Source organism: Nycticebus coucang, chromosome 12 (genome assembly GCF_027406575.1).
Source record: "Nycticebus coucang isolate mNycCou1 chromosome 12, mNycCou1.pri, whole genome shotgun sequence".
In the NCBI taxonomy this organism is placed as follows: Eukaryota; Metazoa; Chordata; class Mammalia; order Primates; family Lorisidae; genus Nycticebus; species Nycticebus coucang.
In genome coordinates, this window is record NC_069791.1 from 101,289,290 (window position 1) to 101,313,469 (window position 24,180).

The 24,180-nt window shown below is 45.0% G+C and overlaps 1 protein-coding gene across 2 annotated transcripts in view; it reads left to right on the forward strand.

The window, feature by feature from the left end:
* Nucleotides 1-689: 689 nt before the first annotated feature.
* DNAJA3 (DnaJ heat shock protein family (Hsp40) member A3) overlaps nucleotides 690-24,180 on the forward strand; it is a 45,074-nt gene continuing 21,583 nt past the window's right edge. For both annotated transcript variants that reach the window (XM_053556119.1, XM_053556121.1), the window contains exons 1-5: nucleotides 690-972; nucleotides 10,435-10,568; nucleotides 13,427-13,510; nucleotides 21,118-21,318; nucleotides 23,250-23,402. In XM_053556119.1, the coding sequence (XP_053412094.1) occupies nucleotides 762-972; nucleotides 10,435-10,568; nucleotides 13,427-13,510; nucleotides 21,118-21,318; nucleotides 23,250-23,402 (783 nt within the window). In that variant the 5' untranslated portion in view covers nucleotides 690-761. The remainder of the gene's footprint in view (nucleotides 973-10,434; nucleotides 10,569-13,426; nucleotides 13,511-21,117; nucleotides 21,319-23,249; nucleotides 23,403-24,180) is intronic.

Below are 24,180 nucleotides of genomic sequence, written 5' to 3' on the forward strand. Positions count from 1 at the left end.
GGCGTCATCGCTCACAGCAACCTCCAACTACTGGGCTCAAGCGATTCTCTTGCCTCAGACTCTCGAGTAGCTGGGACTACAGGCGCCCACCACAACGCCTGGCTATTTTTAGGTATCGAGGTATCGCTCTGGATCAGGCTGGTCTCGAACCTGTGAGCTCAATCCACTAGCCTCGGCCTCCCAAGTGCTGGGATTACAGGCGTTGAGCCACCGCGCCCGGCTCAAGACAGATTTCGAAAAGGCTAATACACTTAAGCAGAAAGCTGAGAGATCACAGTCATACGCGGCAGAGGGGAAGGAAGAAACCAACTCGAGAGGGTGAGTTTATGCCTAGTCTTTGGGACCGCGGACGAAAGACTCCACAGCACGACCGGATGACGAAAGCGCCCGCAATCAAATGTGAGTCCCAGGGTCACCAGGAAGGAACATGGGCTGCACTCTGGGATCGGCGCGACTGACGGCCGCACTGCACACCGGGAGTTGTAGTCCCACTCCTTGACAGTTACGTTCGGCTACGCTCAACCACGTCCTCCGACGGATGAGGTCCAGTCTTTGGTCGTCTAGCACAGAATGGAGAGGTTCTCCAGGGCAAGTCTACCTAACGGCACTTTTCGGAGCAAACCCGATGTGGGCGATGGCTGCCAGGAAGGCGTGTTACGTGCAGCTGCGCGTGCGCAACGCTTGCGTCTCTGCGCGCGCGCTCCTCGGCTCGCGAGGCCATCTGGAGCAAGGCAGCGCAGGCGCAGTGTCCCCGGGCCAAGATGGCGGCGCAGTTCTCTGCACGCTGGTTGCTGGTGGCAGTGGGGACCCACCGGCTGCCGGCTGCAGCAGGGAGAGGGGCCCGGCTGCCCACGGAGGGCGTGGTGGGGGCGTCCCTGGTCCGCAAGCTGAGCGTCACTGCCTTCGCGCCTTCCCTGGGTGCTCGTGGACCTCGGGCGCTGCTGACATTGAGACCCAGCGTCAGCCTCGCAGGTGAGGGCAGTCTTCAGGGCATAGAAAAATGTGACTCATCGATCTCGCTATTGCTACGGGGTGGCGGATGGAGAGTGTCTTCCTACCCGGATGCGGAATTGCTCGAGAGACAGGCAAGCAGGAGACAGGGAGGGCCAAGTGCCTACTCAGAAGCCGTCAATTGAGGGAGGGCTGCATGGAGCTCCCGGCTGTGGTGGTCAAACGCTCCATAGGCCATGAACTTTCACCTCTCTTTACATTTTTGGAGGCTGCTTCTCTTTTGCCCTGTTCCTTTTCCATTTCACTACCTTGCAGGCTGTAGTTTAAGAGAAGTAACTGCTTTTGGTGAGTGCTAGGCATTTTGTGCCTTGTCTCACTTGATGGTAACAAAAACCCTGCAAGATGCCATCCCTATTTTGAGATAGCGAATGGGGGTGGGAAATTGAGGATCTGACAGAGAAATTGACCATCCCAAGGTCATAAAGTTAGATAAGTTGTCTCACACTGGTGCTGTCATTCCACTACATGCGCAAATTGAAGGGCACAGTTAGTCTGTTTTAGAAGTCCTTAAATTGGTGATTGTAATAATAGCACAGTCTAACATTTATCATGCACTTACTATTTACCAGGCAGGATTTATTTCTGTACATCACATTTTCACATGAAAAGCACTATTGTTACTTCATTTTATACAGAAACTGAGGCTTAGATGTTGAACAATTTACAGAATATCACAAAGTGGTATACCCTTGGTTTGAAATCTGCCTTTTTTTCTTTTTGGAGAAAGAGTCTCACTTTGTCACCCACAGTGGAGTGTGGTGGCTTCCTGGCTCACAGCAACCTGTAACTCTTGGGCTTAAAAGATCCTTTTGCCTCAGCCTCCCAAGTAGCTGGGACTACAGGCACCCGCCCAATGGCCGGCTATTTTTTAGAGACAGGGTCTTGCTCTTGCTCAGGCTGGTCTAGAACTTGTGAGCTCAAGAAATCCACCCGCTTTGGCCTCCCAGAGTTTTTTTTTTTTGGATACAGCATCTCACTGTATTGCCTAGGTTAGAGTGTGGTGGCCTTAGCCTAGCTCACAGCAACCTCTTAATCCTGAGTTTAAGCACTCCTCCTGCCTCAGCCTTCCGAGTATTTGGGAAGGCTATAGAGACCTGCCACGAGGCTAATTTTTCTATTTGTAGTAGAGATGGAGTCTTGCTCTTGCTCAGGCTGATCTTGAACTCTAACCTCAAGCAATCTTCTCCCACTTCCAGGGTGGTAAGATTACATGTGTGAGGCTGCTTGCCTGGCCCCTTTTCCCTTTTAATTGATGGGGGTGATATTGAATTATATAGTAAGCCTTGAAGTGTTTAAAGTTATCTTATGCTATTATATATGTTAGATAACTTCCATTTTAGTGAGAGAAGGAAGGAAACACTGAACAACCTGCTATGTGCCTGAGTTGTGCTCGTTGCTTTGTTTTCCATAGAATTTGTGCCAGCGCTACTTAAGCTGTCAGTAAATTTTTTTTTTTTTTTTGTAGAGACAGAGTCTCACTGTACTGCCCTTGGGTAGAGTACCGTGGCATCACACAGCTCACAGCAACCTCTAACTCTTGGGCTTATGCGATTCTCTTGCCTCAGCCTCCCTAGCAGCTGGGACTACAGGCGCCCGCCACAACGCCCGGCTGTATTTTTTTGTTGTTGCAGTTTGGCCGGGGCTGGGTTTGAACCCGCCACCCTCGGCATATGGGGCTGGCGCCCTACTCACTGAGCCACAGGTGCCGCCCTAAGCTGTCAGTAAATTTATAAAGATTAATTAATTAAAGAGCCCTGACAATGTACAGAAGATAACTTCATATTGCAATCCAGTTTTTTTTTGCAGTTTTTGGCCAGGCTCAGGCATATAGGGCCGGCGCCCTACTCCGTTGAGCCACAGGTGCCGCCCTGCAATCCAGTTTTGTAATAACATAATAGGCAGTCATTAAAGTATCAATAATTGTGTTCAATGTAAAGAAAAGAGCCTGGGCTTCATCAGTGAGCAGACTTGCTTTCACCAGTGTGTGTTACCTGGGTGTATTGTTTAATCCCTTGAGCCTCTCTTTCCTTAACCCTGAGCAATCATCCATTCACTGGCATTTATTGAGGCATGTATTTTGCCAGCTAGTATTCTATAAAAGGCACTGAGGACATACCTGCCACCCCATAGAAACAGCCAAAGCAAGGAGAGTCACCTTTTTTCTATGCAACCAACAAAGAGGTGTGAGTTTAGTCCAGTGAATGTATTTTTTCCCCTAACCAATAGATTACCAGGAAAGTGAACATATTTTTAAAGTTATTTTCTTGCTGTCTATATTCCTCATGGATGGAGCAATAGTCCGCTTAGTAGTCTCTGCAGGTTTTCTCAGTATTAATTGTTTATTTATTTTTATTTATTTGTTAAGACAGTCTCAAGTGGTTACCCTAGGTAAAGTGCTGTGACGTCACAGCTCACAGCAACCTCAAACTCTTGGGCTTAAGGGATTCTCTTGCCTCAGCCTACCAAGTAGCTGGGACTATAGGTGCTGGCCACAACGCCAAGCTATTTTTTGGTTGTAATTGTCATAGTTGTTTGGCAGGCTGGGGTTGGATTCGAACCCGCCAGCTCTGGTGTATGTGGCTGGTGCCCTAGCTGCTTGAGCTACAGGCACCGAACCTCTCAGTATTATTTAGACTGATGTCATGCTGTATTTCCCAAAATGAGTAAAGTGGCCACTTTTAGGGGTGGCTAACATTTTCTAATGTCAGAATTGTTTTGAATAGAATTTGGCTACATCTTTTGTTCAAATATTAATTCCTTAATTAATTCCTTAGGTCACTTGTTTTATTAAGTTAAATTTGTTCATATTAAATTTGTGCAAGTTTGGGAAACATCTTTTTTTTTTTCTTTTTTGTAGAGACAGAGTCTTACTTTATGGCCCTCGGGTAGAGTGCCATGGCCTCACACAGCTCACAGTAACCTCCAACTCCTGGGCTTAAGCAATTCTCTTGCCTCAGCCTCCCGAGCAGCTGGGACTACAGGTGCCCGCCACAACGCCCGGCTATTTTCTTTTTTTTTTTTTTTTGTAGAGACAGAGTCTCACTTTATGGCCCTCGGTAGAGTGCCATGGCCTCACACAGCTCACAGCAACCTCCAACTCCTGGGCTTAAGCGATTCTCTTGCCTCAGCCTCCCGAGTAGCTGGGACTACAGGCGCCCGCCACAACGCCCGGCTATTTTTTGGTTGCAGTTTTGGCCGGAGGCCGGGTTTGAACCCGCCACCCTCGGTATATGGGGCCGGCGCCTTACGGACTGAGCCACAGGTGCCGCCCAGCGCCCGGCTATTTTTTGGTTGCAGTTTGACTGGGGCTGGGTTTGAACCCGCCACCCTCGGTATATGGGGCCGGCGCCCTACCGACTGAGCCACAGGCGCCGCCCGGGAAACATCTTTTATTATTGTGTCTGCATATGTGAGAGTGAGAGCCAAGCAGGCACTGAATTATTATTTTTTTTTTTGTAGAGACAGAGTCTCACTTTGGCGCCCTCAGTAGAGTGCTGTGGTGTCAGAGCCCACAGCAACCTCCAGCTCTTAGGCTTAGACAATTCTCTTGCCTCAGTCTCCTGAGTAGCTGGGATTACTGGCGCCTGCCACAATGCCCAGCTATTTTTTTGTTGCAATTTGGCTGGGGCCGGGTTCAAACCTGTCACCCTTGGTATATGGGGCTGGCGCCCTACTCACTGACCCATAGGCACCGCCCAGGCACTGAATATTGAGGCTTGCATGGGGCCTTTACTAAGGAACTGCTGTCAACTATCCTTTTCTCCAAGTGAGCCCATAGCCTGCCATGGGCATGTTTTGTATCATGTGATGTAACACATGTGAAAGACAGCATCCTTGAAGGTGTACTCTGTTACCTCACCTAAAATAATCAGCTGAGCTCTCAAACACTGGTCTGTGATCTCATCTCAAATGTAGCAGTACATTTAGATGACATAAAAATAACAGTTTAGGCTGGACATGGTACTCATACCTGTAATCTTAGCACTTTGGGATGCCAAGGTAGAATTGCTTGAGTTTATTTTTTTTTTAGGCAGAGTCTCAACTTTTTGCCCTCGGTAGAGTGCTGGGGTGTCACAGCTCACAGCAACCTCAAACTCTAGGGCTCAAGCAATTCTCTTGCCTCACCCTCTCAAGTAGTTGGAACTATAGGCAATCGCCACAATGCCCAGCTATTATTTATTTATTTTAGAGATAGAGTCTCACTTTATCACCCTCAGTAGAGTGCTGTGACATCACAGCTCACAGCAACCTCCAACTCCTGGGCTTAGGCGATTCTCTGGCCTCAGCCTCCCAAGTAGCTGGGACTATAGGTGCCCACCATAATGCCTGGCTATTTTTGTTGTTATTGTTGCAGTTTGGCTGGGGTCAGGTTCGAACCCGCTACCCTTGGTATATGGGGCCGGCACCCTATCCACTGAGCTACAGGGACCGCCCAAAGACAATTCTTTTTTTTATTTTTCAAGCTGTCGCCCTGGGTAGAGTGCTATGGCATCACAGCTCACAGCAACCTCCAATTCCTGGGCTTAAGTGATTCTCTTGCCTTAGTCTCCCGAGCAGCTGAGACTATAGGTGCCCACCATAACGCCTGGCTATTTTTTGGTTGTAGTTGTCATTTGGCAGGCCCGGGCTGGATTCAAACCTGCCAGTATGTGGCTGGCGTCTTAGCTGCTTGAGCTACAGGTGCTGAGCTGCCTGGCTATTTTTTTGTTTTTTTTTTTTTTTGGTTTTTGGCCGGGGCTGGGTTTGAACCCGCCACCTCCGGCATATGGGACCGGCGCCCTACTCCTTGAGCCACAGGCGCCACCCACTGCCTGGCTATTTTTTAGAGACAGGATCTCACACGTGCTCAGGCTGTTCTCTAATTTGTAAGCTCAGGCAATCCACCTGCCTTGGCCTCTCAAGTACTGGGATTACAGGCATGAGTCACTGCACCTGCTGAATTGCTTAAGTTTAAGAGCAGCTTAAGCAATTTAGGCAAAAACCCATTTTCTGTTAAAAAAAAAAAAAAATACAGGGCAGCGCCTGTGGCTCAGTTTGGTAAGGCGCCGGCCCCATATTCCGAGGGTGGTGGGTTCAAACCCGGCCCCGGCCAAACTGCAACCAAAAAATAGCCGGGCGTTGTCGCGGGCACCTGTAGTCCCAGCTACTCGGGAGGCTGAGGCAAGAGAATCGCTTAAGCCCAGGAATTGGAGGTTGCTGTGAGCTGTGTGAGGCCACAGCACTCTACCGAGGGCCATAAGTGAGACTCTGTCTCTACAAAAAAAAAAAAAAAATACAAAAATTAGCTGGGTGTTGAGGCTCCTACTTGTAGTCCCAGCTGCTTGGGAGGCTGAGGTATGAGGATTGTTTGAGTTCAGGGTTTTGAGGTTGCAATGAGCTATGATGACGCCACAGCATTCTAGCCCTGGCAACAGAGCCAGATCATCTCAAAACCAAAACCGCTTTAAATCTGTTTTTTTTTTTTTCCAAGTAGAAAAACAGTTTTTGCAGTTTTTTTTTTTTGGCCGGGGCTGGGTTTGAACCTTCCACCTCCAGCATAACTCCTTTGAGCCACAGGTGCTGCCCAAGAGAACAGTTTTTGATACCAGGTTGACCATTCCTAGAATGGCTTGGAGGCTAATCCTATTCTGGTTGATTATAAAAAGAGCAGGATATTTACTGGTCATATCTTGGGGAAAAATTAAATGTGATTTGTCTCTATCCACATGCAGTTTTACACATTACTGTGTCCCATTCTAACTCAAGTCCAAGTTCTCTGCCCACACTATTGAAGGCGTAGCTGCCAGATAACTACCAGCCTCAGCCTTCTGGCGTTTAGAAGGAGTGGTGACAGAGAGGCTGGACCAGGCTAGGTTAACCCCACACTTCTGAGAAAAGATGGAGTTGAGTACAGCTACTAATAAGCAAGACTTAGTGTTTTCTCAATTCTAAGTGAAGAAACACAATAGTGGTCTCTTAACCCCTGCTATTTCTAGTCTGTTTTTTGTAATCTGTGAGTGTTGAGTGTACCGAAAGCATCCATTTACTTCCTATTTCTGCTCTCAATCATTCTGGTCATCTCTGCTTGCTTTCCTTTCTGATTGTTCCTTATCTTCCTTCTGTGGATATGCTCAACACCTCTGGTTTTATTTTGTACTCATTAACTTTTGAGTTGTCTCCCAGTCCATATGAGTATGGAAACTGAACCAGTTTCCTGTTTTGGCACTTACAGTGGCTTCTTATTGCTTTTAGGATGAAATCTAGACCCCTTAGCATAGCTCTAAAGCCCTTGTGCTTGTGTCTAGGTTTGATAAGCATTGTCATCTCTAACCACCACTGCCACCTGCCCTGTCACATATAGTCTCTAGTCGAGTTATATCATAGTATCTGTAGTTGCTAAATGAGCAAGATTCTTACTGTTTACTTTTACCTGAACCTCCCCAAACTGAAGCTATCACGTAATTTAGCAACCAAATGGAGCACTTTTGAAAGTGAAAGGAAATACTGTCAGGCGTAAGTGTGGGTGGAATCAAACGCCTCTGTAGCCTAGCCAATTACCATACCTTAACCTCAGATGACCCTAGAAGCTCTTCTCTTACCTTCTACTTTTTTTTTTTCTTCTTCTTTTTCTTTTCTTCTTTGTTTTTTTTTGTTAAGCAGGTCCAGGCTGGGTTCCAGCCCACCACCCCTGGTGCATGGGGCTGGTGCTCTAACAACTGAGCTACAGGTGTCCAGCCTTTTTCTTTCTTGCCTTTTTTTTTTTAGTTTTTTGTTTTTTGAGACAGTTTCACTTTGTTGCCCTGGGTAGAGTGCCATGGTGTCATCATAGCTCACAGCAACCTCAAACTCCTGGGTTCAAGCTATCCACTTGCCTCAGCCTCCGCTATGCCCCAGGCTAGTTTTTTATTTTTAGTTGAGATAGGGTCTCACTCCTGCTCAGTCTGGTCTTGAACTCCCGAGCTCAAGCCATCCACCCGCCTTAGCCTCCCAGAGTGCTAGAATTACAGATATGAGCTATTGCACCCAGCCTTCTTGTACCTTCTCTTTTTTCTTTTTTTTTGGGGGGGGGGTTGGGACAGAATCTCACTCTGTTACCAAGGCTAGAGTGCTGTGGTGGCATAGTTCACAGCAACCTCAAACTTTTGGGCTTCAGCAATCCTTTTGCCTCAGCCTTCAAGTAGCTGGGACTACAGGCATGTGCCACCATGCCTGGCTAGTTTTCTATTTTTAGTAGCGATGGAGTGTTGGCTCTTGTTCAGGCTGGTCATGAGCTCTAGAGCTCCAGCAATCCTCCCGTCTCAGCCTCCTAGATTGTAGGTGAGAGCCAACAAACTGGCCATCTTCTTTTTTTTTTTTTTTGTGGAGACAGAGTCTCACTTTATCGCCCTCAATAGAGTGCCATGGCATCACACAGCTCACAGCAACCTCCAACTCCTGGGCTTAAGCGATTCTCTTGCCTCAGCCTCCCAAGTAGCTGGGACTACAGGTGCCCACCACAACACCCAGCTATTTTTTGGTTGCAGTTCAGCCAGGGCCGGGTTTGAACCTGCCACCCTCGGTATATGGGGCTGGCGCCTTACCGACTGAGCCACAGGCGCTGCCCAAACTGGCCATCTTCTTAAGACTGGGTTGCCAGTGGTTCTCAGCATAGGACATTTTAATCCCCAGGGGAAATTTGGCAGTGTTTAGAGATACTGATTTTGGTTGCCAACTTGACAGGAAAAGGCCTCCTGATTGTCAGAACATGTCTGTGGTGGAACCTGAAAATTTGTATTTTCTTTTTTTTTTTTTTTTTTTTGAGACAGTCTCTCACTATGTCACCCTTGTTAGAGTGTTATAGCGTCACAGCTCACAGCAACCTCAAACTCTTGAGCTCAAGTGATTCTCTTGCCTCAGCCTCCCAAGTATCTGGGACTACAGGCACTCACCACAATGCCCGGCTATTTTTTTTTTTTTTTCTGTGTTTTTTTTTGGCCGGGGCTAGGTTTGAACCCGCCACCTCCGGCATATGGGACTGGCGCCCTACTCCTTGAGCCACAGGTGCCGCCCCGTGCACGGCTATTTTTTTGTTGCAATTGTCGTTGTTTAGCAGGCTCAGGCTGGGCTTGAACCCACCAGTTCTGGTGTATGGCTGGCGCTGTAACCACTGAACTACAGGCCCCAAGCCTTTTTTTTTTTGAGACAGAGTCTCACTATTTCACCTTTGATAGAGCCTTGTGGCATCATCGCTCACAGCAACCTCAAACTCTTGGACGCAAGTGATTCTCTTGCCTCAGCCTCCCTAGTAGCTGGGACTACAGGTGCCAGCCACAACGCCCAGCTATTTTTTGGTTGCAGTTGTCATTGTTGTTTAGCAGGCTCGGGTCAGGCTCGAACCTGCCAGCCTTGGTGTATGTGGCTAGCTCCCTACTTACTGTGCTAGGGGCTCTGAGCCTGAAAACTTGCATTTTCAACAAGCTAATGGTCCAGGGACTATAGTCTGAGAGCCACTTCATAAACTCATCCCCAGGGTTGTATGATAGAGGGAAAAGAATGTGGGGGAACTGTTAAGCACTAAGTGTGACAGAAACATATGAAAATGCCTAGCATGCTTAGTCAGTGTGAAAGGGAAGCTGAATCCCATTTTAGTTGTCTCCCAGTCTGGAGGAGGAATGTTCCATTAGTGGTGTACTGAGACCCCACTGGCAGCAGATTCAGCCATACCCAATACTCTGTAGTTGCATTGCATTGTATGGCACTTTTTTTGTTGCAGTTGTCATTGTTGTTTAGCTGGGCCGGGTTCAAACCTGCTAGCCTCAGTGTATGTGGTGGGTGGCCAGGCTTTTTTTTGAGACAGACTCTTACTCTGTTGCCCTGGCATCATAGTTTGAAGCAACCTCAAACTTTTGGGCTCAAGGGATTCTTTTGCCTCAGCCTCCCTAGTAACCAGAACTACAGGTGCCTGCCATTACCCCTGGCTAGTTTTTTCTTTCTTTCTTTCTTTCTTTTTTTTTTTTTTTTTTTTGAGACAGAGCCTCAAGCTGTCACCCTGGGTAGAGAGCTGTGGCATCATAGGTCACAGCAACCTCCAACTCCTGGGCTCAAGCGATTCTCCTGCCTCCGCCTCCCAAGTAGCTTGGACTATAGGCGCCCACCACAATTTGGTTGCAGACGTCATTGTTTGGCGGGCCCGGGCTAGATTCGAACCCACCAGCTCAGGTGTATGTGGCTGGTGCCTTAGCCACTTGAGCTACAGGCACTGAGCCTAGTATTTTCTATTTTTAGTAGAGATGGGCTTAGACTCTTGCTTAGGCTGGGCTCGAACTCCTGAGTTCAAGCAGTCCACCTGCCTTGGCCTCCCAAAGTGCTAGGATTATAGGTGTGAGCCACTAACTCTGGCCACAGTTTCCTTTTGTTGAACACATTCCCAGAGTGATTGTATTTCTTTTTTTTTTTTCCTTTTAGGAACAAAACGTTACCCTTTTATTTGTACTGCCTTCATCCACACGAGCGTCCCTTTGGCCAAAGAAGATTATTACCAGGTTTTAGGAGTGCCCCGAAATGCCAGCCAAAAAGAAATCAAGAAAGCCTATTACCAGGTCTGTATGGAAGTCAGATTTTAGTGATAAGGTTGTAGAAGAAATGCTGTTGATCTTGTATGATCATGCTTAGTATGGTGTATATACCATATGCTGCTGATCTGGTAAAGATGGACTTGGCTGGCTGGTATTATTCAGTGCACCATGCCATAGCAATTATGCCTCAGAAGAAATGAGATTCCAAACTAGAGATTTTAAAGTTTTTTTTTTTTTTTTTCCAGAGTGGTTTCGTAACTCCATATTTTGCCATGTGTAATATGCACTTTTTTCTTCAAATTTTTGAGGGAAAAGGCGGCGCCTGTGGCTCAAAGGGGTAGGGTGCCAGCCCCATATGCCAGAGGTGGCAGGTTTAAACCCAGTCCTGGCCCCGGCCAAAAAAAAAAAACAAACTGAAAAAAAAAAAATTTTTCTTTTTTTTGAGGGAAAAGTAATTATGTGCATTACACATGGGTATGCTAATTCCATATCTATATACATTTTTTTTTTTTTTTTTTGTAGAGACAGAGTCTCACTTTATGGCCCTGGGTAGAGTGCCGTGGCATCACACAGCTCACAGCAACCTCAAACTCTTGACCTCAAGTGATTCTCTTGCCTCAGCCTCCCAAGTATCTGGGACTACAGGCACCCACCACAATGCCCGGCTATTTTTTTTTTTGTGTGTGTGGTTTTTTTTGGCCGGGGCTAGGTTTGAACCCGCAATTCAGGGTATATTGATATCAGTAATTTTTGGCTTATCATTGAAATTTTTTTTTCTATTTTTTTTTTTTTTAGGAGACAGAGTCTCACTTTATCGCCCAAGGTAGAGTGCTGTGGCATCACAGCTCACAGCAACCTCTAGCTCTTGGACTTAGGCGATTCTCTTGCCTCAGCCTCCCGAGTAGCTATGACTACAGGTGCTGCCACAATGCCTGGCTATTTTTTGTTGCAGTTTGGCTGGGGCTGGATTTGACCCGCCACCCTCAGTATATGGGGCTGGTGCCCTACTCACTGAGCCACAGGTGCCGCCCATCATTGAAATTTTAATTCCTGTTAGAACCTCTTAGATGCTCTCACCTCTCATTCCCCGAGTACGTCCTTAGGATTGCTATTAACAATAGCAACAATACCATCATTACAATAGGTAATGTTGAATGATGGTATGTGCCTTGCCTTGTGTGAGCTTTTTGTTTTTGTCTGTATTTCTTTATCCTCACCACAACCCTCTGAAATAGATGCTGCTATTATTGCCATCTTTTTTTTTATTTTTTTTGGCCGGGGCTGGGTTTGAACCCTCCACCTCCGGCATATGGGACCGGCACCCTACTCCTTGAGCCACAGGCGCCACCCTATTATTGCCATCTTACAATTGAGGAAACTGGCTTAGAGAGATGTAGGAACGTGCCCAAGGTCTCGGAGTTAGCAAATGATGGATCTGGGTGGTCTGACCACACTGTTAGCCTAAGTGCAGTAGAAGTGGACACCTAATGGCAAGGACAGAGACAGATGGCTGCCTGTCACTTTTAGCTTCACATTTCTGGTGATGCAGAGATCAGGAAGGTGGCAGGAAGAGGGACAAACACAGATACCTACAGGACAGGCGGCGTAGCCAGACATTTTGGAGCTGCTCAGCATATGTGAACTTTAGACAGCCAAGGGAGATTTTTTTTTTTCTTTTTTTTTAGAGACAGAGTCTCAAGCTGTCACCCTGGGTAGAGTGCTATGGTGTCACAGCTCACAGCAACCTCAAACTCCTGGGCTTAAGCGATTCTCTTGTCTCAGCCTCCCAAGTAAATGGCACTACAGGCATCCGCCACAATGCCCGGCTATTTTAAAGTTGTAGTTGTTATTGTTGTTTGGCAGGCCTGGGCTGGATTCAAACCCGCCAGCTCCAGTGTATGTGGCTGGCACCCTAGCCACTTGAGCTACAGGCACCGAGCCTTAGTTTGTCTTCTTAATATTTAAAGCTATATTTTGAATAGTTAATACATTCCCTTTGTTCGGAATTCAGAAGTACGAAGGAGCATAGAGAATTAAGTCTCCCTCTTTCCCATTCACCCATATCCCTCCCACAACGATCAGTGTTATGAATTTATTGTATGTCCTTCTAAAAATAATTTATATAGCTGAGACATCTATTTACCTATGCAGTCATTTTCTCACCTTTGACATCAGTGTTAGTATACCAGATATACTGTTTGGCACCTTGCTTTCACAAAGATGCCCAAGTTAGAGTCTCACCCTTTTGCCCAGGCTGGTGTGCAGTGTCATAGTTTACCACAGCCTCAAACCCCTGGGCTCAAGTGATTCTCCTGCTTCAGTCTCCTAAAGCACTAAGATCACAGGCATGAGCCACCATGTCTAGGCTAGTCATTATTTTTAGTGGAGAGTTGTGATTGAAAAGTTGAAAACTGGGCTGGGCGCAGTGGCTCATGCCTATAATCTTAGCACTTGGGAGGTCCAGGCGGGTCAATTGCCTGAGCTCACAAGTTTGAGACCAGCCTGAGCCAGAGTGAGACCCCGTGTCTTAAAAAAATAAAAAAAATTGCTGGGCATTGTGGCGGGTACCTGTAGTGCCAGCTGCTTGGGAGGCTGAGGCAAGAGGATCACTTGAGCCCAAGAATTTGAAGTTGCTGTGAGCTGTGATATCCTCGCACTCCAATGAGGGTGACCAAATGAGACTCTAGTCTCAAAAAAGAAAAGTTGAAAAATGTGTACATACATCAAATTTGATGAAATAATTTATTTTAAAGTCTTAATTTTGTTTTGTGGTTGCTGTTGGTTGCGAAGTCTTAAGAGAAACAAGTGTCATAATGGAGGCATAATTGTGACTAGCATTTGGGGTTTGTGTCCAGAGTAATTTATCGATTTTTTTCCTTTAGCTTGCCAAGAAATATCACCCTGACACGAATAAGGAGGATCCTAAGGCTAAAGAGAAGTTCTCTCAGCTGGCAGAAGCCTATGAGGTAATATGATTAATATGTCATACATATGACAGTGGGTAAAGTCACTGTCATTCAGCTGTGTTTGTGAAGGAGAGTTTGCATTGCCACACAGGACAGCCTGATGTGTGTGCTGTGGGAAGGCTGTGACCTCGCAGCAAATCACGTTGTTAAAAAAAAAAAAAAAGACTCCAAGGTCTACCCACTTGAGTTATCTGAAAGTGGACCTTCATTCCAGGCTTCAACCATCCTGAAGAGCTTCAGGATATACAGAGCTCATATATCAACAGGAATAGACAGCCACATGTAAAAGTAGCCTCAACTCAGTAAATCTTTTTTTTTTTTTTTATTGTTAAATCATAGCTGTGTACATTAGTGCAATCAAGGGGTACAATGTGCTGCTTTCATATACAATCTGAAATATTCTCATCAAACTATTCAACGTAGCCTTCATGGCATTTTCTTAGTTATTGTATGTAGACATTTGTATTCTACCCTTAGTAAGTTTTGCCTGTACCCATTCTAAGATGCACCGTAGGTGTGGCTCCACACTAACCTCCCCCCTCCCTTCCCCTTCCTTGGCCCTTTTCTCATAATCTTGTGCTATAGTTGGGTTATAGCCTTCATGTGAAAGCTATAATTTAGCTTTATAGTAGGGCTGAGTACATTGGATACTTTTTCTTCCATTCTTGATATGCTTTGCTAAGAAGAATTATGTTCCAGCTCCATCCATGTAAACATGAAAGAGGTAAAGTCTCCATCTTTCTTTAAGGCTGTATAATATTCCATGGTATACATGTACCACAATTCGCTAGTCCATTTGTGGGTCGATGGGCACTTGGGCTACTTCCATGAATTAGCAATTATGAATTGGGCTGCAATAAACATTCAGGTACAGATGTCTTTGTTATGTTATGATTTTTGGTCTTCTGGGTATAAACCTAGTAAAGGAATTGTAGGATCAAATGGCAGGTCTATTTTTAGGTCTTTAAGTATTCTCCAAACATCCTTCCAGAAGAAGGATGCCCACTTCCTTCCTAATACGGAAGGGTATTAGTGGGCATTCCCACCAGCAGTGTAGAAGTGTGCCCTTTTCTCCACATCCACGCCAACATCTCTGGTTTTGGGATTTTGTTATGTGGGCTATTCTCACTGGGGTTAGGTGATATCTCAAAGTAGTTTTGATTTGCATTTCTCTGATGATTAAGGATGATGAGCTTTTTTTCATGTGTTTCTAGATTGTGCATCTGTCTTCTTTAGAGAAGTTTCTCTTCAAGTCCCTTGCCCACCCTGAGAGGGGATCACGTGTTCTTTTCTTGCTAATACCTTTGAGTTCTCTGTGGATTCTGGTTATTAGACCTTTATCGGAGGTATAACCTGCAAATATTTTCTCCTATGTCTGCTTGCTTTACTTAGTATGTTCTTGGTTGTGCAGAAGCTTTTTAGTTTGATCAGGTCCAGTGTATTTTTGAAGTTGTTTCAATTGCCTGGGGAGTCCTCCTCATAAAATATTCACCCAGGCCGATTCCTTCAAGAGTTTTTCCTGCACTTTCTTCAAGTATTTTTATAGTTTCGTGTCTTAAGTTTAAATCTTTTATCCAGTGAGAGTCTATCTTAGTTAATGGTGAAAGGTGCGGGTCCAGTTTCAATCTTCTACAGGTTGCCAGCCAGTTCATGCAGCACCATTTGTTAAGTAGGGAATCTTTTGCCTACTGAATGTTTTTAATTGGCTTTAAGAGATCAAATAACGGTAAGTAGCTGGATTCACCTCTTGGTTCTGTATTCTGTTCCAGATATCCTACTTCTCTGTTTTTTGTGCCAATACCATGCTGTTTTGATCACTATCAATTTATAGTACAGTCTCAGGTCTGGTAGGGTGATTCCTCCTGCTGTGTTTTTATTGCTCAGTAATGTTTTGGCTACTTGAGGTTTTTTCTGATTCCATATAAAATGAAGTATTTTTTCAAGATCTTTAAAATATGACAATGGAGCTTTAATAGGAATTGCATTTTATACTGCTTTGGGTAGTATAGACATTTTAACAATGTTGATTCTTCCCAGCCATGAGCATGGTATGTTTTTCCATTTGTTAACATCTTCAGCTATTTCTTTTCTTAAAATTGCATAGTTCTCTTTGTAGAGATCTTTCACGTCCTTTGTTAGGTATACTCCCGAATATTTCATCTTCTTTGGCACTACTGTGAAAGGAATAGAGTCCTTGACTATTTTTTCAGCTTGGTTATTGTTGGTATATATAAAGGCTACAGATTTATGGGTGTTGATTTTGTTGCCTGAGACATTGCTGTATTCCTTGATCACTTCTAAAAGTTTTGTAGTAGATTCCCTAGAGTTTTCCAGATGTACGATCATATCATCTTTGAAGAGTGAAAGTTTGATCTCTTCTGACCCTATGTGGATACCCTTGATCGTCTTTTCTTCTCTAATCGCAATGGCTAAAACTTCCATTACAATATTAAAGAGCAATGGAGACAATGGGCAACCTTGCCTGGTTCCTGATCTAAGTGGAAATGATTTCAATTTAACTCCATGCAATGCGATATTGGCTGTGGGTTTGCTGTAAATGGCCTCTATTAGTTTAAGAAATGTCCTTTCTATACCAATTTTCTTAAGTGTTCTGATCATGAAGGGATGCTGGATATTATCAAAAGCTTTTTCTGCATCAATTGAAAGAATCATATGGTCCTTATTTTTTAGTTTGTTTATGTGCTGAATTATGTTTATAGATTTACGTATATTGAACCAGCCTTGAGACCCTGGGATAAATCCCACTTGGTCGTGGTGTATAATTTTTTTGATGTGTTGTTGGCTTCTGTTTGTTAGGATCTTATTGAGTATTTTAGCATCAATATTCATTAGTGATATTGGCCTGTAATTTTCTTTTCTTGTTGGGTCTTTCCTTAGTTTGGGGATCAAGGTGATGTTTGCTTCGTAAAATGTGTTGGGTAATATCCCTTCTTTTTCTATATTTTGGAAGAGGTTTAGTAATATAGGTACTAGTTCTTCTTTTTTTTTTTTTTTTTGGCCGGGGCTGGGCTTGAACCCGCCACCTCCAGCATATGGGACCGGCGCCCTACACGTTGAGCCACAGGCGCCGCCCAGTACTAGTTCTTCTTTAAAGGTTTGGTAGAATTCTGATGTAAAGCCATCTGGTCCTGGGCTTTTCTTTTTAGGGAGATTTTGTATAGTTGATGCTATTTCAGAACTTGATATAGGCCTGTTCAACATTTCCACTTCATTCTGGCTAAGTCTTGGCAGGTGGCGTACTTCTAGGTATTGGTCGATTTCTTTCAGATTTTCATATTTCTGAGAGTAGAGTTTCTTGTAGTATTCGTTAAGGATTTTTTTAATTTCTGAGGGGTCTGTTGTTATTTCATCGTTACAGTTTCTGATTGATGAAATTAGAGATTTACACTTTTTTCCTGGTTAGGTTGGCCAAAGGTTTATCTATTTTATTGATCTTTTCAAAAAACCAACTTTTGGATTTATTGATCTGTTACATAATTCTTTTATTTTCAATTTCATTTAATTCTGCTCTGATTTTGGTTATTTCTTTTTTTTTTTTTTTTTTTTGTAGAGGCAGAGTCTCACTTTATCACCCTCGGTAGAGTGCTGTGGCGTCACACAGCTCACAGCAACCTCCAACTCCTGGGCTTAGGTGATTCTCTTGCCTTAGCCTCCCGAGTAGCTGGGACTACAGGCGTCCACCACAACACCTGGCTATTTTTTTGTTGCAGTTTGGCCGAGGCTGGGCCTGAACCCACCACCCTCAGTATATGGGGCCGGCGCCCCACCCACTGAGCCACAGGCGCCGCCCTGGTTATTTCTTTTCTTCTGCTGGGTTTGGGGTTGCTTCTTCTCTCCAGTTGCTTGAGATGTCCATTAAGTTATTAACTTCCTCTCTTTCCGTTTTCTTGAGGAAAGCTTGCAGTGCTATAAATTTCCCTCTTAGGACTGCCTTTGCAGTATCCCAGAGGTTCTGGTAATTTGTGTCTTGATTGTTGTTTTGTTCCAAAAATTTGGTGATTTCCTTCTTAATCTCGTCTATAACCCATCTATCCTTCAGCATAAGGTTGTTTAGCTTCCATGTTTTTGTATGGGTATGCAGGTTCCTGTTGTTATTGAGTTGAACTTCTATTCCATGATGGTCTGAGAGGATGCAAGGAATAATTTCTATTTTTTTTTAATTTGCTGAGGTTAGATTTGTGGCCTAAGATGTGTCGATTTGGGATTATGTTCCATGGCTGATGAGAAGAATGTGTATTCAGTTTTGTTGGGATGAAATGTTCTGCAGATGTCTGTTAAGTCCAGGTATTGAATGGTTAAGTTTAAATCTAAAATTTCTTTGCTTAGCTTCTTTTTGGAGGATCTATCCAGCACTGCTAATGGGCTGTTAAAATCTCCAACTACTATGGAGCTAGAGGAAATCAAGTTGCTCATGTCTGTTAGAGTTTCTCTTATAAATTGAGGTGCGTTCTGGTTGTGTGCATAAATATTAATAATTGAAATCTCATCATATTGAGTATTACCTTTAACAAATATGACGTGTCCATCCTTATCCTTCCTTATTTCGGTTGGTTTAAAGCCTATTGCGTCTGCAAATAGGATTGCAACACCTGCTTTTTTCTACTTTCCATTTGCCTGGAGTATAGATGACCATCCTTTCACCTTGAGTCTGTATTTGTCTTTTAATGTTAAGATGCGATTCTTGTATGCAGCAGATATCTGGCTTGAGTTTTTGTATCCAGTCAGCCAACCTATGCCTCTTTAGAGGACAATTTAAACCATTCACATTAATTGAGAATATTAATAAGCCTTTCGAGAGTCCGGTGGACATTTTTAATCCTTTTGCGACTGTGGAAGTTGGAATTTGATCAAAATTTTCTGGGTGGCTTTACTTTTGTGGTGGAGGATTATGCTGGTCTTTATGGAGGATAGGTCTGAGAATATCCTGGTTCAGTTATGGCAAGTTTCTTCAACATGTGAATGTCATTGAAGTATTTAATTTCTCCGTCATAAATGAAACTCAGTTTCGCTGGGTACAGGATACTGGGTTGAAAGCTATTTTGTTTTAGGAGATTAAAAGTTGATGACCATCCTCTTCTAGTTTAAAAGGTTTCAGCAGAGAGATCTGCAGTTATTCCAATATTCTTGCCCTTGTAGGTGATGGTTTTCTTTCGTCTGGCTGCTTTCAGAATTTTCTCCTTCGTATTAACTTTAGTGAAATTGATTATGCTGTGTCTGGGGAATATCTTATTTGGGTTCGGTCGTGCTGGAGTTCTGAAACTGTCTGCTATCTGAATTTCAGAATCTCTAGGCATGTCTGGAAAGTTCTCCTTCATAATCTAATCTAATGGAGAAGAGACTCTGTGCCTTGTGAAGCCACTTCATCACTTTCAGGGATCCCTGTAAGACAAATATTGGTTTTCTTGAAATTACCCCAGAGCTCTCTGAGAGAATGATCTGTTTTTGTCCTCCATTTCTCTTCCTCTTGGAGAGTTTGGGAGCGTTTGAAAGCTTTGTCTTCAATGTCAGAAATTCTTTCTTCTGCTTGCTCCATTGTGTTACTGAGGGATTCTACTGTGTTTCTGAGATCTTTGAGGCCTGCAATTTCTTGTCTCAATGTGTCAAAATCTTTGGTCATTTGGTCTTTGAATTCATTGAATTTTTGAGATATCTTTTGGGTTACTGCTTGGGATTCTAATTTCATCTAATTTGCTATCCAGATTCTGAATTTGATTTCTGACATCTCAGCTATTTGTTTGTGCATGGGATCTTGTGCTGTGTCTGCCCCATTGATCCTTGGGGGAGTTGATCTACTCTGATTATTCATATTGCCAGAGTTTTTCTGTTGATTTTGCCTCATGATTGTTTTTCACTGTTGCCTCTGGCTGTCCTTAGAGTTGGGGAGGTGTCTCTCCAAGATTAGACACCAGGGGGATCACTCTATTGTTGCTGGATCTTTGTAGGGAGTGACCCTGTGTAGTTCCTCTGGGGCTGCCCCAGCTAGGGAATTCACACCCGGATCCAGCAACAGGGCGGGAGGTGGTACGCACTGTTCTGGGAGTGCCTGGGGCATAGTGAGATCCCAAGGCTCCAGCAGTTTCTGGCCAGGAGAAGGGCTCTGGGCAGAGGCGGGGATGCTGGGGGAGGCATGTGGCTACCAGAGTCCCTGGCCAGACGAGGGGGCCGGTGTGGAGGCAGGGAGGGTACAGGAGGGAGGACGCAGGGTTGCGTGGCTCCTGCAGTTCCTCGTCAGGGCATGCATAGGCCAGGCGGGCACGGGTTCCGGGTTGAGGGTTGCTGCACAGCTCTTATGGAGGTCCAGGCTGCGCCAAGCCCAGGATTTTGAGGTTGTTGTGAGCTGTGACACCACAGCACTCTACCCAGGGTAACAGCCCAAGACTCCAGTGTGCCAAAACAAGTCTCACTCTGCTGTTAAGGCTGTAAGGCGGCTGAGGGTTAAGGCTGTAAGGCGGCTCAGTCCCCGCCTTTAGGCTGCTCAGTCACTACTTTGTTTCCCCGAAAATAAGACATCCTCCAAAAATAAGACCTACTTACAGAAAAGATAAGATGTCCCCTGAAAATAAGACCTAGCGCATCTTTCAGAGCAAACCTTAATATAATACACTGTCTTATTTTCCGGGAAACAGGGTAGTCCCTGTTACTAGTTACTAGTCCCCCCCCCCCAAACCCCCATCCTTGCTCTGCGACCCTGAGGGCAGAGCTTGCTGGGGCATTTCTCTCACAATGGCTCCCTGTGGCCCACAGCCGAACACTATTAGCTCCATCTGGCCCAGCGCCTCACTCTGGGGCCCCAGATAATGCCCACAGTTCTCTGCACTCCTGCCCAAGCTCTTCCCAAGGCAGTTCAACTGAGTGCCAAGTCCAAAAACACCGAAACAGTTCACAGGTAAGGCCTTTCCGGTTTGCAGTCTCACTGCTGCTTGTACTTATGGCTGCCGGCGGGATTAGGTCAATCGAACATACGCAACCACTTGCCAGTTTTCCACTGTTTTTGTTCTCCTCTTGGGGTCCAGAAGTTCCTTGCTGGACTCCCTGTATCCTCAAAGGAATGATTATAGGCAGATCCCTCCAGCCAGAGATGCCTGGAGTCTTATCTCCCCAGCTCACCGTGCCCAGTTGCAGGGAAGCTGTGACTTGGCTGCCATCTTCCTCCACCTCCCAACTCAGTAAATCTTTTATTTATTTATTTGTTTGTTTATTTATGAAACAGGGTCTTCCTCTGTTACCTAGGCTGAAGTGCAGTGGCATAATCACAGCTCATTACAGCCTCAATCTCCTGGGCTCAAGCAATCCTCCTGCCTCAGCCTCCCAAAAGCTGGGACCACAGGCATAACCCACTCTGCCCAGCCTCATGTGACTTACAAAAAATACTTCAGGCCCTATGCTTAGAGTTCATTGCAGCCATCTTGATCCTCTTCAAAGTGTTAAAATTGCAGTCCAGTCCTACCCACAGAACCTCATGGAATATTTTTGCACACAGGAGTAGTTAGTAACATTGTGACTACTCACTTGGTTTGAAAACTTGCCTATTCCTGGGCCTCTGAAGACCCAGGAGTGCCTGATTGCTTTGCCTCTTATTGTAATAGGTTTTGAGTGATGAAGTAAAGAGGAAGCAGTATGATGCCTACGGCTCTGCTGGTTTTGATCCTGGGGCCAGCAGCTCTGGGCAGAGCTACTGGAGGGGAGGCCCCACGGTTGACCCTGAGGAGCTGTTCAGGAAGATCTTCGGGGAGTTCTCATCATCTTCGTTTGGAGATTTCCAGGGTGTATTTGATCAGCCTCAGGAGGTAAGTTCCTCATTTTGAAGAATTATTCAGATTATATGGTATTAATTGCGACACAAACGGATTTTTATCAGTTTCTGTTTCTCAGGCAAAACAGCTTAAATAATCTGATCTAAGGCAGCCCTTGGTAGGAAATAATTTCAATATTTGAGAAATCCTATAGGTAATGATGAGTACATCTATTTTTACTATATTCTTAACAGTTGCTTAATCGGGCAACACGTAAGTCTTGGAGAGTTCATAATTAAGGTGGGAGTGTTTTACCTAGAGCCTGCTATGTTATTCTAGGAGAACTCATTCTTGTAGGAAGATGCCAATCCTCTTCTTCTTCTTTTTTTTTTTTTGTTTCTGGAGACAGAGTCTTGCTCTGTCACCTGGGTTAGAGTGCAATGGTTTCATTGTAGCTCACTAAAAACTCAAACTCCTGGTCTCAGGCAATCCTCCTGCCTCAACTTCCCTAGTACCTGGGACTGCAGGTGTGCACTACCATGCCTGGCTAGTTTTTCAGGATTTTTTTTTTTTGTTGTTTGTTTGTTTGTTTTTTGAGATAGAGTTTCACTTTGTCACCCTTAGTAGAGTGCTATGGCATCATAGCTCACAGCAAACTCTTGGGCTGAAGTGATTCTCTTGCTTCAGCCTCCCAAGTAGCTGGGACAGGCGCCTTCTCCCACACCTGGCTATTTTTAGAGATGGGGTCTTGCTCTGGATTCACCTGCCTCAGCCTCCCAGAGTGCTAGGATTGCAGTCATGAGCCACCAGGCCTCTCCTTTTTTCAAGATTTTGTAAAGATGGTCTTGCTCTTGCACAGCTGGTCTCCAACTCCTGACCTCAAATGATCCTCTCACCACTGCATCCCAGAGTGCTAAGATTACAAGCCTGAGCCACTGCACCCAGCCTCTTCTTTCTTTTTTTTTTTTGGCCAGGGCTGGGCTTGAACCCGCCACCTCCGGCATATGGGACCGGCGCCCTACCCGTTGAGCCACAGACGCCGCCCCATAGCCTCTTCTTTCTTAAGTCGTAAGATGTGTCAAAGTTGAAGACAGAGGGGCAGTAGTTTATGATCTCAATTATGATTGTGGATCATTCAAGCTATTTATAGGTGTCATGTACTGGTATTATCCCTTGAACATTTTCAGTTTTTTTGAAGTATATTTTCTTTTAAATTAAGACATATGTTATCTCTTAATTTTTTTTATTTTTATTTTTTTGGACAGACTCTCACTTTGTTGCCCTTGGTCGAGTGCCATGTCATTATAGCTCATAGCAACCTCAAACTCCTGGGCTCAAGCAATCCTCTTGCCTCCGCCTCCTGAGTAGCTGGGACTACAGGCACATACCACAAGGCCTGGAGGTTTGAGAGACAGGGTCTCAGTTTTGCTCAGGCTGGCCTCGAACTTCTGAGCTCAAGCAATCTGAGAATGCTAGGATTACTGACGTGAGCCACCTTGCCTGGCTGCATACATTATGACTCCTTTTTTTTTGTTTTTGTTTTTTTTTTTTTGAGACAGAGTCTCACTCTGTCACCCTTGGTAGTATGCCATGGCGTCACAGCTCACAGCAACCTCCAGCTCTTGGGCTTAGGTGATTCTCTTGCCTCAGGCTCCTGAGTAGCTGGGACTACAGGCGCCTACCACAACACGCAACTATTTTTTGTTGCAGTTTGGCCGGGGCTGGGTTTGTATGCACCACCCTCAGTATATGGGGCCGGCACCCTACTCACTGAGCCACATACTTTTATGTCTTAATAATTCATAGGAGTGGGGCAGAATTAATTCAGTGAGTCCCACTTGTTGCTACTTGTCAGAGTATAAGTAAATAACTTAGTGAAATAGTAAACTAAAAATGCTGGTAGTCTCCTCCTTTCCTTTTAAAGCAAAGCACCACTTTGGTCATTGTTAAACAAAGGGTAACAGGCCATTGCTTGGTTCCTGCAGTACGTCATGGAGTTGACATTCAATCAAGCTGCTAAGGGGGTCAACAAGGAGTTCACTGTGAACATCATGGATACCTGTGAGCGCTGTGATGGCAAGGGGAATGAGCCTGGCACCAAAGTGCAGCATTGCCACTACTGCGGCGGCTCTGGCATGGTAAGGATGTGGCAAAAACCCCTCCCTGGCACCTTCCATTGCTCTCACCCACACTGCTCCACACCATTCCTTTGTTCTTTGCTCCTCTGTTTTTTGTTTTGTTTTGAGATAGAGTCTTGCTCTGTCACCCAGGCTAGAGTGCAGTGGCATCATCATTGCTCACTGTAGTAGCCTCAGACTCGTAGGCTCAAAGGATCTTCCTGCCTCAGCCTTTCAAGTAGCTTACCACATCCTATGGATATGTCATTCAAGCATTCCCAGAGTTTTGAGAGTTTACAACTAGTTGGGACTATTTTATAAGCTTTTGCACTTTTTCACGCGTGCTCTGTCCTGGTCAGCAACACAGACAAGCATGGAAACCATGTTGTCCTCTCCAAAAATGCACTTTGGGATATTTTGATAATTTGAAGGTGGGGAAAAAATTGAATTTTTATTTGAAGTCTAATTATTCTTTTTTTTTTTGTAGAGACAGAGTCTCACTTTATGGCCCTGGGTAGAGTGCCGTGGCATCACAAAGCTCACAGCAACCTCCAACTCCTGGGCTTAAGTGATTCTCTTGCCTCAGTCTCCTGAGTAGCTGGGACTACAGGCGCCCGCCACAACGCCTGGCTATTTTTTTGGTTGCAATTCAGCTGGGGCTGGGTTTGAACCCACCACCCTCGGTATATGGGGCCAGCGCCCTAACGACTGAGCCACAGGTGCTGCCCTTCTTACTTTCTTTTTTAAAAAAAAATTAATTCTCTTTCTTTTTAAGACGAGACTCTTGCTGTGTTGCCTA